Genomic DNA, 16,172 nt, shown 5'->3' on the forward strand with positions numbered 1-16,172 from the left:
AGCAGCGCCTCCACAGCCCTCAGAGGATAAGCTGTACAGCTAATGGGATGGAACAATTACATTGGGGAATACAGTTAAAACACAATATGACCGGATTACATACAAATGTACATAAATCCACAGTAACACAGACAGCGGTGGAGCCTCTGAAGTGAAAGTTTTCGGTGACTTGTTGATCGTCTTATCTGGCTCTCAGCCCTAGTGTCTCTGCAAAAGCCGACCAGACATTGCCTCATGGGAGCACATGCGGTCCCCATAAGGTGAGACGCAGCCCTCTAAGAAGGCAACATGGAGGGCAGCCAACAGAAATAAAAGGTCCATGACATCATCCTCTGCCCCTCAACCCGCAAGTCAATGACGGCAGCAGACAGAGCAGATAGAGCTCTGAGTCTGGCACGGTAGTAGTGATTTACTGCCCTGTCGGCCTGTCTGTCATAAGGTACACATGCAACTGATATACAGTATGTACGTGTGGAAACAGCGAGAGACTCTGAGCGCCTTTGAGTGGTCTGCGGTGCTAAAATTTACGCTTAACTGTCCGTCTGTACATACAACCTTGATATATGTGCCTGCGCTCGTGAAAGCAGGTGTTTTCGGTGCCTCCAACATGTGTGCGGGTGCGCATGTTTGTTTGCTGCCAGGCCCTGGCTGTGAGCTCGGCATGAATGAGTGAGAGGGCCATAAACACCTGAGGAAACAGGAACACACAGACACTCTCTCTGAATTGTATTTATGGTCCTGATTGAGGTGGGGGAAGCATCATGCACGGCCCAGCTCTGGCCGTGGCGAGGGTCCAACCACAACACTGGGGCTGTTAAAGCCCCCCCCCCCCCCCCCCTGGATGAGTCCCAGGGGGCACTAGAGCGGACGGAATGCAGGCCTGGGTTTAGAGGTTCAGGGGTACGTCCTGTTGTTAATGAGCTCACCTCGCTGGGCCTCTCTGGCTCCGAGCCCCCGACACCGCCTCACCAGCCACACCAGCGCTGCCACAACCAGACTGAACCTGGACCACTGAAGCATGCTGCACTTCCTGCACAACTCTGTGCCCCTGACATGATCTCAGTAAGATGTGCGTCTCCGGGCGAACAAGAGCACGGTACGAGAACGTGCCTTGCCATGTTGAAGTCAGTGGAGCGCTGCAGGATGTACACGCCTGGATATTCACTGGATTATTAAGAACAGCCCACGAGACATCACGCCAGACAATACAGGGCAGCAAAGACATGAGCGCTTTCATAAATGATGCACATCATACATTAAACACATCTTACTCGATCCAGTGCAAAGTAAACAGCCTTCTGCATACATGAAATACATACACTTCGTGTGAAACACAAAGTGTACGTTAATGTATGTACGCATGTGGTAAAGGAGTTGTTTTTTCTACTTTTTAGAAACCTGTGTCCGTATTTCACAACCTTCGATTAGTATTGTTAACCTGTAACCTATATGCTTACATGCTAGGATCCATAGCTTTATGTAGCCTGCATTTGACTAGAGCTCATTGCCATCTGCTTAGGGATAACTAATGGATGTAGTATGCAAACTCAATTCTGGTTTCCCCACAGTCAGGATATAAGCAAGCACAAGTTTGCCCTGAATGATTATAACTAGGGAGACATTTTTTAGTCTCCTACCCCTAACCCTAACCCTAACCCTAAGTAAACACTGTCCAGCCAAACACCTAAAAACCTAAAGAGAACATTTACAAACACATGTCTATAGTAGATTTTCTCCCCGCAGTTTTCTCATCTCTAAATGTAAAACTGTTTTCAGGCATGATAACAGAAAATGTCCAGAAAACGGGGTCCAGAGATTTCCCTTCACATACGCAGGCGGAGATTGTCTGAGTCAGAACTGTTCACAACAGCAGTAAATTTGTCTGGAACATTCAGGTGAGGGCTGGCACCTGGGTAGAGCGCTGACTCGCTCGCTGTAAATCTGTAAAGATTTTCCTGCTGTATTCTCACATTGGCTCACTAAAAAAGTTCTGGAAGATGTCCAGTGCATCATTTTTTCGGACATTTGCGTTCTCACATACAGCCCCTCCAGAAAAGTTCAGGAAAATGTCCGGAGGTCAGTGCATGTCTGACAGAAAGTTAAGTGCAATACGGCTCACTGTGTAAAGGCTCTAGCTTTACATATAATTTCATCTCTAGAGGCAAGTTCTCTTATCCTCTACTTTCTTCTCGCCAGTCAAGTGAGGTCATTCCTCTTTGGTCAAGGTGATTGGCTCCTTGAGGGGAATGCCTGCTCCTCTGTCAGGTTTGAGCTCTCGAAGCCAACCAGGCATGACTCTAATTAGACCGACTGCTGGTGCTGTTCATCCAAACCTCCTCTCCACTCTCGTCTTCAGTCCAGAACTAATCACAACCATCAGCACCACTCCCCTCATCCCCGCCGAGCACTGTATCATCTACATGAGCAAATGGAAATATATGCAAAGACCAGCTTACAGTAAAGCTCAAAAGTCAGACAGGGGCGATGACTTTTAAATTCTACACCTGATCCAAAAGTGCAGCGTTTAATGGCTGGGAAATGGAGACTGAACCGGACGGGGGGTTTGTTTGGGAGGTCTGTGATATGTGAGGCCTTAAATGATGTCACCACAACACACCACAGCAAGATCTCTGTGATGTGGTGGTCTGTTTGTGGTTTAGTGGAGGAGGGTTGAAGCTTGGCTTCATGAAATCCCCACCCACGGAGCCACAACACTCGAGCTTCTTTTATGTGGTGTTGTATATGTTTATGAACTCATAACGGAGACAAATGAGCAGCTGGATCATCAGGACTACTGGGAGTGTACAGAAACCACAGAATGACACAGTGTGGGAGAAGAGCATCTAACCTACAAGCAACAGTTTTCATTGTATTTACATGTTTTTGTGGTTCGGAATGTGGATATAACTGAAGACGAGTCAGCGCTAAGGAGGATTTTACAGGAACTCACATTTCTGGGGCAAGAAAATTAGAGAGTGAATTTTTGTAGAAGTAGACTGTGGCCTGGTTTATATTATGAAGAGACCCAGAACAATGTAGGCTGTGCCACCCTGCCAGGGCAAGTGGTGATACAGCTTTGTGTTTTTGTTGTGTTTCTTGTTGTAGGTTAGAGAACCACAATGGAAACACGCGAGCCTTGTTCAACAAAAATGTAATGAAAAACAGCTTTTTGAAGCTAAATTAAGAATAAGACAAAAAGGCTGATTAAAAGTCTATAGCTGGCTGGAATTCTGACAAATTAGTTGAGAGATGGAGACTTGCATCGGGTCTGGGTTGTGAAAGAGATTACCAGGCTTCCCAGTGGTCGGCAGGCAGTAATTGGGCCCATTGAACTCATCACAGCGGTATGGACCCAACAGGACCCAGAGCGTCCCCACTCCATCAATGCTGCCATTGTCTCAGCGCTGACGTCACAACACCAAATATGCTTCATTACCTTCTCCGATCCTACCTAGAGACAGTAGCGCAGTGTCACAGTGCACGGTACGCACATCATGCCACTCTATACCTGCGAACTGAGAGGTGGTGATACATTGAAGGGCAGGGAGCAGGCCGGTCGATGCATCTCTAATGACATCAGTCACTGAGTAGATCAGAGTGTGTTGCGTTTTTTCATACCTAAAAGTTGTTTTGCACCGCTGACTCGGCACATTTAATTTCTGTCTGACAGCAGGAAAAATAGTTTTCAATGTGCTCCCCGGGGAAGTTTTGGGAAATAATAAATAAATCAGTAAGCAGAAGAGGCATTTCCAGTCCAGGAGCCAGAAACATAAAACTTAACTCAGATTCAAGGCTAAGCATGCATGAAACTTAAAAGAAAAAGGACTTCAGCAAAAGAACTATGCATCTGTTCTTTCTGTTCTTTCTTGGAGTTCACGTCCATTTATTTTAGATTTAAGAACAGACTGAACACTAGAAGATACAGGTCGGGAAATGGAGCGTAAAGCATTAAACCAAATGTGGTTCTTTATGTACGAGACTCACTATAACACAAAAAAGATAGACCTTATGATAAATACAATTTTCAATCACATCTCCTATAAGTCTTAGTGAACCTGGTTGTGCTAGAAAATTATATCCTAACATTACTGTGTCTGTCTCTTTTGGCCTTCTGCTGACGAATATGAATCATCAAGGCGTCTGGAGTTATTATTATAATTCACATGACTCCATCATTTTTATTCCACAGCCTGCAAGGTTGGTGCTGTACAGTGTGTGTGTGTGTGTGTGTGTGTGTGTGTGTGTGTGTGTGTGTGTGTGTGTGTGTGCGTGTGTGTGTGTGAGAGCGCTGTATGTGGTTTGCATGGAACGTTTCGAAAAATAATGCCATAATAACATTATCATAATTATTAGTATATATTCCAATCTAAATACTGAAACCCCTCTGTGAAGTATAATTTGGGTATTTTTCATAATTCTGATGCACATACCAGCACACACTTACATAAGAAGAGGGTGACAGTATGAAGGAGAAGCAGACAGGAGAAGAGAAGAGAAGAAAAAAAATCCCTCCACTGTTTGGTTTAGTTAATTTTAGGTTGGCCGGTTTGTATTTTCAGCGGAGTTGTTTGTTAATTAATGACTATTATGACGACTCCCCTGAGAGGAGCAGTGTGGGCTAAAAGGGCTGACGCTCCCATGTCTAATCTCATCTGGGGCCCTCAGACCAGTTTGACTAAACTTCAGCTGCTTCCAATTTGGGCTGAGCATTTGTGCATGAATATCCTTTTCTGCACACCGGCTGCAGCCCGCCTCCCTGTGTGTCTGCGATTTCTGTGTCTTTGCACATTTTGTCTTGCGAATGCATAAATCCTCTGGATGTGGTTGTGATTGCGGCTATATCAAATCTGGATGGGGGGGGGTTTCTGAATGAACCTGAGCAAGAGAGACTACAGCGTATTCAAACACCTGCTAATGCAAATACTTTGATAGAGCTGCACCGTGTGGTCTAAGAGGAGTGGGAGTGGAGGTCACCTGCTCCTGTTCAGCTCCATCCTCTCTGACCTCGGGCTGGGGTCCCTCCACTCACAGCTAAAGCCTGCTGCCATTAAAGCAGCTAATCACACTGAACAGCTGCATCCCTCACTGTACAAATCCTCAACACCTCGCTCTCCCACCCACACATTCATCCTGGCAGGCAGACACACACATATATCGACGTCCATGCACTCCCACTCTTCCTTCGCTAATGGCAAGCTGCAGTCGACTGATGTTTAAAGCGCGGGGTTTAGCGTGTAGGCCTGTGATAAGCTGCGCTGAGCTGTGAAAACACAGATTACATTTCTGCGGCTTATTACAGACAGCGCGCATCTGCCTTCCAGCCATACCGTAATTGCAGCCCAAAAAACCACAGCCTCCGCTTGGCTGCGAGATATGGCTTGATGGGGACCCCCGCGGCAGAGTTTTGACAGCCGTGCTAATTCAAGTCTACGTTCCCCCATATGTTTTGCAGCACGGCGGCCCCCCTCCTGTGATAAGCTCCAGCCATATTTCTTTTAAGTGCTTTGCTCCCCAAATAAAATCAGCGGCGAGGTGTCAACTGTCTCCTAGTGTCATCTTCACACCTTCAAGACGCCGTCAAAATTAGCAGATGGAGGGCGAAAGTCCAAAATGCCAATGAATTTTTACAGATCTATGCGACTCCTGAGTTTGCAATCACATTTCACTGCTGCACTGTGTGTAGATGCTGATGCAGCCTGTGTGGGATAGATTCCCTGAGAGCCAGCCCTAATTTAATAATCTCACATTTAAGTGTTACATTTGATATTCTCATGTCAAAACAATTACCTCTAAATTAGTATAGTTTCGATGTTTGTGTTTGATGTAGCATAAATTGCAATATCCCATCTGAAAACAAGCATTTACTTGCTTGGAATGCCAAAGCCAACCAAGCATACATTAAATCCCTGTTTCTGGCAGGCAATTAAAAGGCCTACATCTGCAAATACTTAGTTGTTTTTTTCTCAGGCTCAATCAGTGATAAAGTCCATTGTTTTCCATGTCCAGAAGTAAGACAATATCTCCCAAACCTCAGAGAAAACAATTAGGACCCAGTAATTACACCACTGGCCTGGAATTCCAGCCAGAAAGAGAGCAAATGTGAAAGGTGCCTGTCTGATGCAGTGTTATCTTACACCGCTTGGACTTATACGAAGTCTGTTTGTTTCTCATTCTGGGTGTGATGTAATGTTTTGCTTTTGAAGTCCTCGGTTTTAATGTGAGAGGCCAAAAATCCTCTCAGGCTCGTACATGACTGGATGACAGAATGGTCTTCCCATAAAGTTCTCTTATTTATATCTGCACTCCCCACGCGGCTGCTTCGGTTTTGGAAACGCACGATCCAAAACTTAAAACAGAGACATGTTATCTTCAGACTGGACCTGTCGATTTACAGATGTTGACCAGTCAGCTGGCAGGCGGAGGGGTGAGAACGGAGGGACACGAGAGAAAACAACTCTCTCATCTCCATTTAAAATACTGTATAACTGCGCTCTCAGTTTATTACGCACCTCCTTCTCTCTCTTGCACCTTAATGCAGCCCCAACCCCAGAGTACCGCTGGAATGGATGTTATTGAGATCTGCTGTAAAGCAGACCGGCCTTGAGAGTCAGACATGGCCAAGGGGCTTTCTGGTGAGGCTGGTGAGAGAAGAGTGGAAGTAAAAAGCTGAGCAGCAAAAGTAAATGAATGGATCATACACATTTTCCACAGTCTGTGAAACACAGACAAGCAGAGGAAAAGGGATGGTGGGAGTAAAAGTGTATGATAAACACTGGAACTCTTAAAGAACGCTTTAAAGATATACATATTTGGAATTAGCTATTTAAGAGATTTATGAGATCAAAAATAAGATTTTCTTAATGTCTGACCTAGACAGTAATTTGAAAAGTGCAGTCGCCTAATGGCTGTTTGTCCTTTTGTATAACAGAGATGCTACACAAGTGCTTACAGCCATCTGAAAATCCACAAAGAAATGTGTAGACATTTGCAGATGGAGCCACACACACAGGTATTAAGACCCTGGATTTGAAAACTTGCACCCACTGAACCGTGAATGCAGCTTTAACTTCACTTTGCAACACTGCAGCAACAGATTTAAGCACAATCCCTGTCTCCATCTTCGCCTGTGTGGCAAGCTTTTATTTCTCCTTAGAGCGACGAATGAGGCAGACGGCAGCGGGATATCAGGTTCTGTGCTGGCAAGAGGTTCTGCTCACACGGCAGGAGCAGAACAAAGCGCCGGTGGCCCTGGATAGCATCCACGGTGCCGGGGAGTAAAGGCCCTGTGAATGGGACCTGTCACTTCCACTCAGCGCCCGCCTGTGATCTGAGCCGACCGGAACGACGCTCAGATAAGTGGCTAATCCCAGCATCCCTGTCGGCCCGACAGCCCCCTACTGCCATGACAACCGGAGGGGAATCTCCTCCAGCAACAACTTAATTGGATAATTTCCTCCCTGTTTGACTGTGTGTTCCTCTGCTTTTGTTAAGTAAAGTCTGGTGTGTCAGACTGTGAATGCGCCTCTTGACTTTGGGAGTGGGGAAGGTCTAAAACAAGCTCGATATTCACGCAGCTCTGATGTTTGTCGGGCGCGAACAGGCAAGAAAATTGGAGACATTTCTCCAGTCGAGGCCACACTGGAGCCGACAGCAGACCGCCGAGGGGGGGCTGACAGTTGTTCCCCGCTCACCTGGGAGGGAGGGCATTAAAAGAGAAAAATAGCCCCTGCTTTCAGCAATGCAAAAAGTGACTCCGAACTAACCACTGTAAATATTTATTGTCCTTTGTGTCATAAAGCCCAGGGATTTATGTTACACCCAGTCAAGTCCTGGGTCCCGGCAGAAACAGACGCTCCACCCTTCTCCCCAGACTGCCGAGACACAGGGGCCAGTGCCAGGGGAAGTCATTATACACGAGGAGTGTGTGTGTGTGTGTGTGTGTGTGTGTGAGTGTGTGTGAGTGTGTGTGTGTCCGTGTGTGCGGTGTTCGTGTGTGTGTGTGGCTACTGTAGTTGAAAAATGAAAACAGCAGTGCTAGCATGCCACTTTTAGGAGATCCTGGATCCAGGCGGTCTATAAAACTCAAAACCACACAAAAGAATCGACCCTCTCAGTGACTCTTGTGAATGAACACATTAAAAGTGATTAATGAAGTGGCCAGTGGGGGTATGCGACTCCTGCTGAAGAGGCTAAGGGATCTTGTTCCTTCACTTCATTTTGAAGACAGAAGCTGCCTCATGTAAGCCCTAATTGAAATCCCTCCTGTCTAGGTGTGGTATTACTTGTATTGGAAGGCACACGTGGTTGTAAATTAATGAGTTTGAAGATACAAAGAATGATAAAAAGAAAAGGGGAAACAGAAAGGTAGAAGGTGAAAAAGCGATAAAACTGAATAAAGTAACAATCATTGCGCTAACCTTTTCTGTTTAGTCCCCTCCGAGAGCCGAAAGTGTCGCTCACTTATCTGTGAATGGATGACAAACCCTACTCCTCTCTTGACTTACCTTCTTCGCAGGCAGCGCCACTGAATCCTGGACAGCATTTCCACTCCAGAGACGTCACTGTGCGGTACACCACTTTATAGGACGGTCTGACAACGGTCCTATAGCTGGAAAACAAAGAGACACAAACTCATATATAAACTCACATACTCACATTGTCAGAGGCTGGTGTGAACGGACTTCCTGACTCACTTGCAATTAAATGCGGTTGTAACAATGTGACTTGAATGTGGCAGGAACTGGGGAGACTTAAGCTGCTTACAGACACACACTGAAGTCCAGTGTGCTTTCCTGAGTTGGTTAATGAGGCGCTGTGTGTGAGGACGCAAATGTTTGCGATTGTTGCTTTCCACAATTTGTGTCCGGAGAATGTGCGAGAGAGTCCATGTTAGAACACAGCGGGAACATCTCTGAAGAAATCCTCAGCGAGCGAGTGGGTGCGTTAATGACTGCAAACAAAATTACTCAGAATTATCCTCGTGTCCCGCCTCCTGCATGCTCACGTCTGACTCTGACAATCTCCTTCTGCTCTTGTCATATACGAACGGCAAACTCCAGAAAATGCCCGGACCCAATTTTCCCGGAGTTCATGTCTTAAAACAGCTATATGATAGTTTGGTTTTTTTTCTACTGTTAAACTATAGTTAAACTTAAGAAAAAGGTGCAACAATTCAAAAGGCAAAGGTCGTACCACAGCATTTAAAAAATATTTTTTGAAGTGGCCTCTTTTCTTTGAAGGGTTCACATCTCAGTGGTACGGCAGTAGCATTAGTGGTGAAGTCCCTTGTCTTCCTCACCTCCCACCCGTACATCCCTGTGGCCAGCGGCACGTCTGGTAGACTCGCTGCAGGACCGTCCCATTCTGCACCTGGCACGTCACCGTCTTCGTGACCGTATGAGGACACCAGTTCCTGAGGGGAGAAATAAAGTGGGCCAAAGTCAGAAAGTCAGAGTTGAGAATAAATTTTAAAAAAAGCACAGCAGGTTCTCAGACACAGAAAGGCAATCCCATTTTCCCAAGTAAATAATTCATGGAAAAAAACATGTATATTTCAAAACCACTCCCACTAAAGCACTCTCATAAAAGTAAATGAACCATGCAGTCACATTCAATACTCTGGTTATCTTCCTGTGGGTTTCGATTATTCTCTCCTTTCTTCCCCACGCTTTTGTTTTGAAACTCCTTTATGGTGTTTACACGTTTTTTTTTATCAGCCACGAGATTTGGAGGAGTGCATTGTGGGCTGTATTTACACTGCAGCCTCTCCTCTGTCAATAGGCAGCCGTTTGCATTCATTCTCAGAAGAGGTAAAGAGGAAGACAGGGTCTCATATGGAGCACGGGTTAACGCTGGGTCATGGGTCCACTCGCTCTCAGAGAGGCCTTGCAAGACATTATGAGAATTCACTGAGGCTGTTAGGAGACTGGCCCTTATGTAAAGGTCAGAGGTTATTATCTGACAGTGAACATATGATCACTTAGAGCAGGCCGAGTCACGTGAACTCACCTACATTCATACATTATTTATTCCTTTGGCCTCTCTAGAAGCCGAATGAAACATTTTCCCCTCAGCAAACCTTTACGCTAAAAGTGATTCATGTAAGGAGACTGTGATCTAACTGGTTAGTTTAATCCTCGCCCGGAGCTCAGTGTGATTTCTAATAGGAGGACATATCTGTTCCTGATTTAGCACGAGAGGCCAGTTTCGTCTCATCCCTCGATCCTGAAGGACTTTAATATATGGAAAACACACTGAGGCTGTTTGAGCCACCATATGTGACTATTATTTTTATTAAACAACGAAGAGTATGCCCTGATTAACTATGTATGATAAACACTGGGGGAGTAAAATTGCTATAGCCTGTGTTAACACAGTCAATAGACGTACGTACAGGGGGCTCAATGTCAAAACCACAAAGGAGGCTTGTTGTGGCTCGTAGCATAAAACTGCACTCTGTGTGTTCTGCTGCCAGTGTGTTTACAAGAGTGGGGGGGCGTCCCACCAAAGCCTGTTTGTCAATATATGAGACCATATGTGTGTGTGTGTGTGTGTGTGTGTGTGTGAGACGGTTCACAATAAAGAAAACTGCCAAAGGCGGAGGATGCGGAGCAGCCCCGAACCACCTCACATTAACAATCTCCACATGTTGCGGCGGCCGCACACACAGAACCTGAACCTTTGAGTAATGTCTGTGCAGCACCGCAGTTACTGGGACATTTTGACAAAGGTTACTGTGCCAGAGGTGAAAGGCATTAATTATAAGGGCGATTTCACACCTCCCTGGTTTCATCTGCACCTTTCTCAGTTTGTCCTTTTGGACCACAGCTGGATCAAAATGTGGTCCGACCAAGGGAAGGCGGTTTTGGTTTGGGATCAAACGGAAACCGTGCGGTTTGGTTCGTTTGCAGTGTGGCAACATTTCTTCTGAATGGTACAGACTTTCAGAGCATTAACCTGAAGTTGAAGCAAGCGTGTTACTCCATTAAACAAAAGGAGTAGAAAAATGACTGGAAGATAAGTCAAAAGTTGCTGCAGTAGAAGCGTAATTGGAGATGCAGCACACGTAGATGATGCTGACTGGACTTTGGGATCTCATGCAAAATAAGCTTTAGTGAGCTCACAAAATTGCACACAAAAAGTGTGCACGACACGTAACAAAAAACATGAACCTTGGTTCGGTCTTTGGTGTGGAAAGACCCTAAGACAACATATTCCAGGGACTATTAAGGAGTAAAAGGAACTGTGCAAAAGGAAGACACGGTTTGAATTACTCATGGATTTGTCAAGAAAAGTGAGCAGGGAATTAATCCGCCACACATGCTGCTTAAATACAGGCCGCCCTCAATGCATGCATCAGCTACAAAAGTGAACACAGATCGACAGTACATGATCATCCTATGATTGCTTTCCCTTGTCCATAAAATATTTGCACTAATCATCGGATTTTGAAGGAGTTGATGGTCAGGTAGAGCTGCGTGCCGGGATCTAACCTTTAACTCCTCCCCACCACTTACCCTCCAGACCCAACGGATAAACATCGGAGTTTCCCAGGCTGGGACCAGGAGGTTTCACCTGGGAACAGCTAAGATCACCGGGGGGTACGAGGAGGGAAGTGGGATTGAATTTTATGGTCTCCCCCTCTCTTTGCATTGTACTAATGCAATTACCAAAGAGGAAATGCCGACCGCTGCTGCTTCAGTGAGTGAAAGAACAAAAGCAGTTGGCAGTTTACGATTTCCCACATGGCTTGACAACCAATACCGGCATTACCTACATAATTTGCTAAAGCTGATTCAGAAATTAATTACAAGGCAGCAAGAACAAAACTCTCTCCACTGCAAAGAGGATAATGTATTACTTTCATGTCTGAAGACACTCACGCCATTAACCCGAAAATTAAGAATCTATCTTACTTAAGACCCCTAACTTTACTCATATTGTTGCTGAGATCTACTACACAAAAGTCTATTGCATTTTGTCAGCCTTTATTCATAAAGCAACACAGGTGCACAATGCACGGAGTCCTTCTCTGTAAAATGTTTCCTAGTCAACACCTTCTTCTTACTGCAGGCGCCCTCCTGTTATGAAGTGTGAAACCCACCGGCACCGTGCTGTTTCACTGGCAAAAGCAGCGAGCAGGCCCTCGGTGAGTATCAGGTCTCTAAGCACACATGGCACACTCTGAATTGCAGGGCCCAAGCTAAATAAATCATCAACCATCACTCACAGTCACACACATCCACAGCCAACAGTTAAGAAAGAAATCCGCAATTTTGAAAGGGACGGAAAAATCACAGCTTTGGCCCATCTGTTCCTCAACGCCGCGGACGCCAAGACAGTAAAACATTGGAGGGAAACGAAAAACTTGCTGAAGAGTAAATGGATGCAAATGCCGACAGAGAGATTGTGAACTGGTCGGAAGCCTTATATGCTGCATTGTAGTTGCTGTGTGTGCCTTCGTTTCGCACTGTACTCATGTTAACACTACTGAGTAAGTGCGTCTTCAGCAGCAGACTGTGTGGGGAGGAAGAGGCTGGGAGTTAGGCCGTGTGAACTGAAGAGGGCTGACGAGGGTAAAAAACACTGGTGAAAAAAAAACCTGTCTCAGTAACTCCCTTTTCCTTCCACCCATCCATTCACGTACTGTGGGAGGAGGGCTGGACAGTCAAAGATATGGCTGAAATGAAGTATGGATAGAAATCTAGAGGAATTCCTCTAGATTTCCCTCTTTTGGAAAAACACTTGGGGAGAACAAAGGACAAAGGACATGTGGCAAACGGCCAGACAGAGCAGAGGAGAGGAGAGGAGAGGACAGCATAGGAGAGGAGAGGAGGCAAAGGTCATTTCATCATAAGGGTCACATAAGGGAGCTTCACATGGGAACAGGGAAATGGAAGGAAAGACAGTTATGAAGCAGTGTTGGTCCCACGGGGGAATAGAGGAGGCGTAAGATTAATGTGGTGCAACAACAAAAGACAATGAGAGAAAGAAAGAGAGAGAGAGAGTACAGTCACTGTGAAATGAACAAAGAGAGAGGGACACGGCTTTGCTGGAGTCACAATCTGCAGCTTTTAGGAAAAACAGTAGCCAGTGAGGGAGCAGCGTGACACGACGTGTAAAATAAAATGAGAAAAAATAAACTGACAGCAGAAATGTTCAGTTAGCATGTGAAGAATGACTAAATAAGACACGAGTTCTGCAGGTTCCGTGTGCAGTGGACGGTGAGGTTCATGAAAGCACCGCGGTGAGATCTTGGAGGTCATGGCTAAGTGACTCTTCACAGCAGCCTCGGAGGAACCAGGCGCAAGTCTCAATTTGTCTTTTGTCTGTTTTGAGCTTTCAGGCCTGGACACCTGTGGGCTTTGAGTGTGTCACTCTGTGTAACGGGTGTGTGCATCTTCAAGTGTCTGGGGGCCGTGAAGAGCTGCTCCGCTGATCATGAATGAGACTTTGTGGATGGGGTCACTTGCAGTGACAGTACAGAGTGTGATCGGGGAGCAGAACCAGGCCGGAAACTAACTTATCTGTTCTTTCTTATCTGTCAATTATTTTCTCATTTAATCGATCATTTATATTATAAAATAACAGAATATCATGAATGTGACGTCTTCAAATGTCTCGTTTTGTCCAGGCGACAGTCTAGAACAAAAAGGGAACACATTCACAAGTACAGTATCAAGTCATTGTTGCAGCTCCTCACAGGTTCTGTAAGAACCCCTCAGGAAATTAGCCTCCACTAATGGAGCTGTATCAACTGTGGCCTGCTTCCCAATAACCATGGACAATTTGATTGAAGTTATCCGAGTGGTCAAATCCAAAGCCACTCTGCTTTAAGCCAGCCGGGGCTCAGCCGACTGGAATCTCTTCCCTCTTCATTCCCATGCTTAAAAGAAAAATGTGGACATGGTTAAGATGAGGGATGAGGGAGGCCACAGGGCTTAGACTGCCTGTCAGACCATGACAAGTCCTCCGAGGGAGGATAAAGAAGTGGGCGAGACAAAAAAAGTAAAGAGGCAGCTACCTCCGTAAACCTCCTCGGTGCACTGAGCTCATATAGTTGTGAAGAACGCCAGGGGTGAACGAACACTTCATCAGCTCCTCTACAGAGCGACCGCTCCAGTCAAGAAATGACTCGGGAGCTGTTAATCCCCTTTGATTTGGGTAATCGCTGTGTGAATACAGGCTGGTATGGGAGGACACTCACAGTGAAGGTTTCCCTGTGACAATTCTTCCCCACAGTCTGATCAAATTAATATTTATTTGCTTTTTTAGTTGCCGGACGCCCAATGTGAAGTTAAGTCTCTTGTCATTGAATGTCATGTTGCTGATGCCCTTGAGTCCCGCAACCCCCCGGCTCTGTTGACACACCATAAACGGCTCTCACAGATCGGGCCACACAGCAGGTGGACGGAGACTCTCAGCTCCTCTTATGTCACCTCGAACCCGCCGACCCCTCTGCCCCTGGGAACGGCGGCTGAGTCACGCCGACAGCAGCGTCCTCTCTGCAGCCACACACAAACAGCAGCAAACAAGCCCACTGTAAACTCCATCTCCACAAGCCCAGATGCAGTGCAGCCCCATCTGCTCGTGTTTAGTAAACATGTCCACGAACCTCTGGCCGTGAGCGGCGGGGGAGCAGAGTCAGCGGAGCGAGGTCGGGGGCCACCTGGACACACCCCGGGGAGAAAAGGGCCTCATCGGAGAGACAGAGTTTCAACCACAATTCGCACACACACACACACACACGCTCGCGGCCTGACAGCATAAATATTTGTATGATGGCAAAAGTCCTCTCATCACCGAGAACCGGCTGGTCTCTGAGCTAAACACCGGCCCCTGTGCGGGCAGGAAGCAGAGCTGGTTAGCGCTCTTGTCCTGTGTGTTGAGTCTGATGACTCTCTTTCAGAAACCCCCTCATCAGCCACACACAGAGAATCTGACCTTTCATGAAACCATCTCATCCCCCTTTGTCATTCGGTGACCAACATTATTGGAGGCACAAAAGAAAACTTTTGCTCCCTCATCCACTGTCTAGTGAAGATGGGATAGTTAAGATGCAGCCCGGGGTCCAGGGAGGAGCAGGCAGGAGACTGGAGGTGCTTTGAAGGAGCAGCCCGACAACTGAGGAGGAGAAGATGATGATGCTGATGCTGCTGCTGTTTGTGGGATAAAGAGCAACGCGACCCACCTCAGAGACAGATCAGATCAGAGGTGCTCCCAGGAGCCTCACGGTGTAAAAGTGTCAGAGTCAGCAGAGCAGTGTGTGTGCTGCCAGCACAGGAAAAAGGAAACCAACTGTCAGGAAGACGACAGCAGCTGCGAGATGGATGGAGATGGGAGTAGCTCTGCATTTAAAGGCTAATAAGTTCAATAGACTGTGGGGGCAAAATAAAAAAGGTTTATCATGTGCACAGGACAGGACACGAGGATGAACACACAGCTCAGTGAGTGTGAGTGTGTGTGTGTGTGTGGGGGGGGGGGGGAGTGGATGCTCTCCTCACCTTTTCTGGTAGACTGAGGTGTGAGAGGCTGCAGTCTGGTCGCGGCTCAGCTGCGTCCCGACCGAGTAGGTTTTGTACAGTCCCGTCCTCCAGGTCCCGTCCACACACGCGGCCAGCCAGAGGAGCAGCGCCGTCCAGAGCCACGTTCTCCCGCAGAGCGCGGACACGCTCCCCCGCCGGCGCGCTCGCATCTCCCGCGGCATCGAGCAGCCGGACGGCCGCAGAAGTTTCTAAACGAGCCCCCCGACTTCCCCGGGACAGAAGAAGGACGCCCACAAGCCGAGCGGCGGATCCAGCCCGCGGGGGGGACGTGTCAAACAGCAGCGGGTCGCCGGGAGAAGCCTCGCATCCTATTCACGGCTCCTGACGCGCGAGTGTCCGTGCGTAAATGCGCTTTTGTTTATTCTTCGAATCCTGAGTGAGCGGAAGAGAAATGCCGCCCCTTCACCCCAGCTCCTCGTTTGTCTCCAACTTTGACACATACACTTCGAGCACAGCTCGCGTGTGTGTGTGTGTGTGTGTGTGTGTGTGTGTTGTTCTGACGAGTGTGCTGCCCTCCTTCCCCTCCGTCTCCCTGAGCGCGTATCGAGGCGAGCAGCGGGCACGACACCACTTTTATAGTCTCCTCGGGTCTTTTGAAAGCACAGCCTGCTGGGGCTTTTTTTTCTT

General features: G+C 47.0%; 1 protein-coding gene across 5 annotated transcripts in view; it reads right to left on the reverse strand.

Moving 5' to 3' along the window:
- The window catches only part of emid1 (EMI domain containing 1), a 47,495-nt gene extending 31,323 nt beyond the window's left edge, over positions 1–16,172 (reverse strand). Inside the window, exons 1-3 of one of the 5 annotated variants that reach the window (XM_035639494.2) lie at positions 15,504–16,170; positions 9,299–9,412; positions 8,505–8,608 (exon numbers count right to left, since the gene is read on the reverse strand). In XM_035639494.2, coding sequence (XP_035495387.2) covers positions 8,505–8,608; positions 9,299–9,412; positions 15,504–15,706 — 421 coding nt within the window. In that variant the 5' untranslated portion in view covers positions 15,707–16,170. Of the gene's footprint in view, positions 1–8,504; positions 8,609–9,298; positions 9,413–15,503 lie in introns of all 5 variants that reach the window. The other 4 variants (XM_035639492.2, XM_035639495.2, XM_035639496.2 and 1 more) reach the window with 4 other exon arrangements.

Source organism: Scophthalmus maximus, chromosome 19, assembly GCF_022379125.1.
Source record: "Scophthalmus maximus strain ysfricsl-2021 chromosome 19, ASM2237912v1, whole genome shotgun sequence".
In the NCBI taxonomy this organism is placed as follows: Eukaryota; Metazoa; Chordata; class Actinopteri; order Pleuronectiformes; family Scophthalmidae; genus Scophthalmus; species Scophthalmus maximus.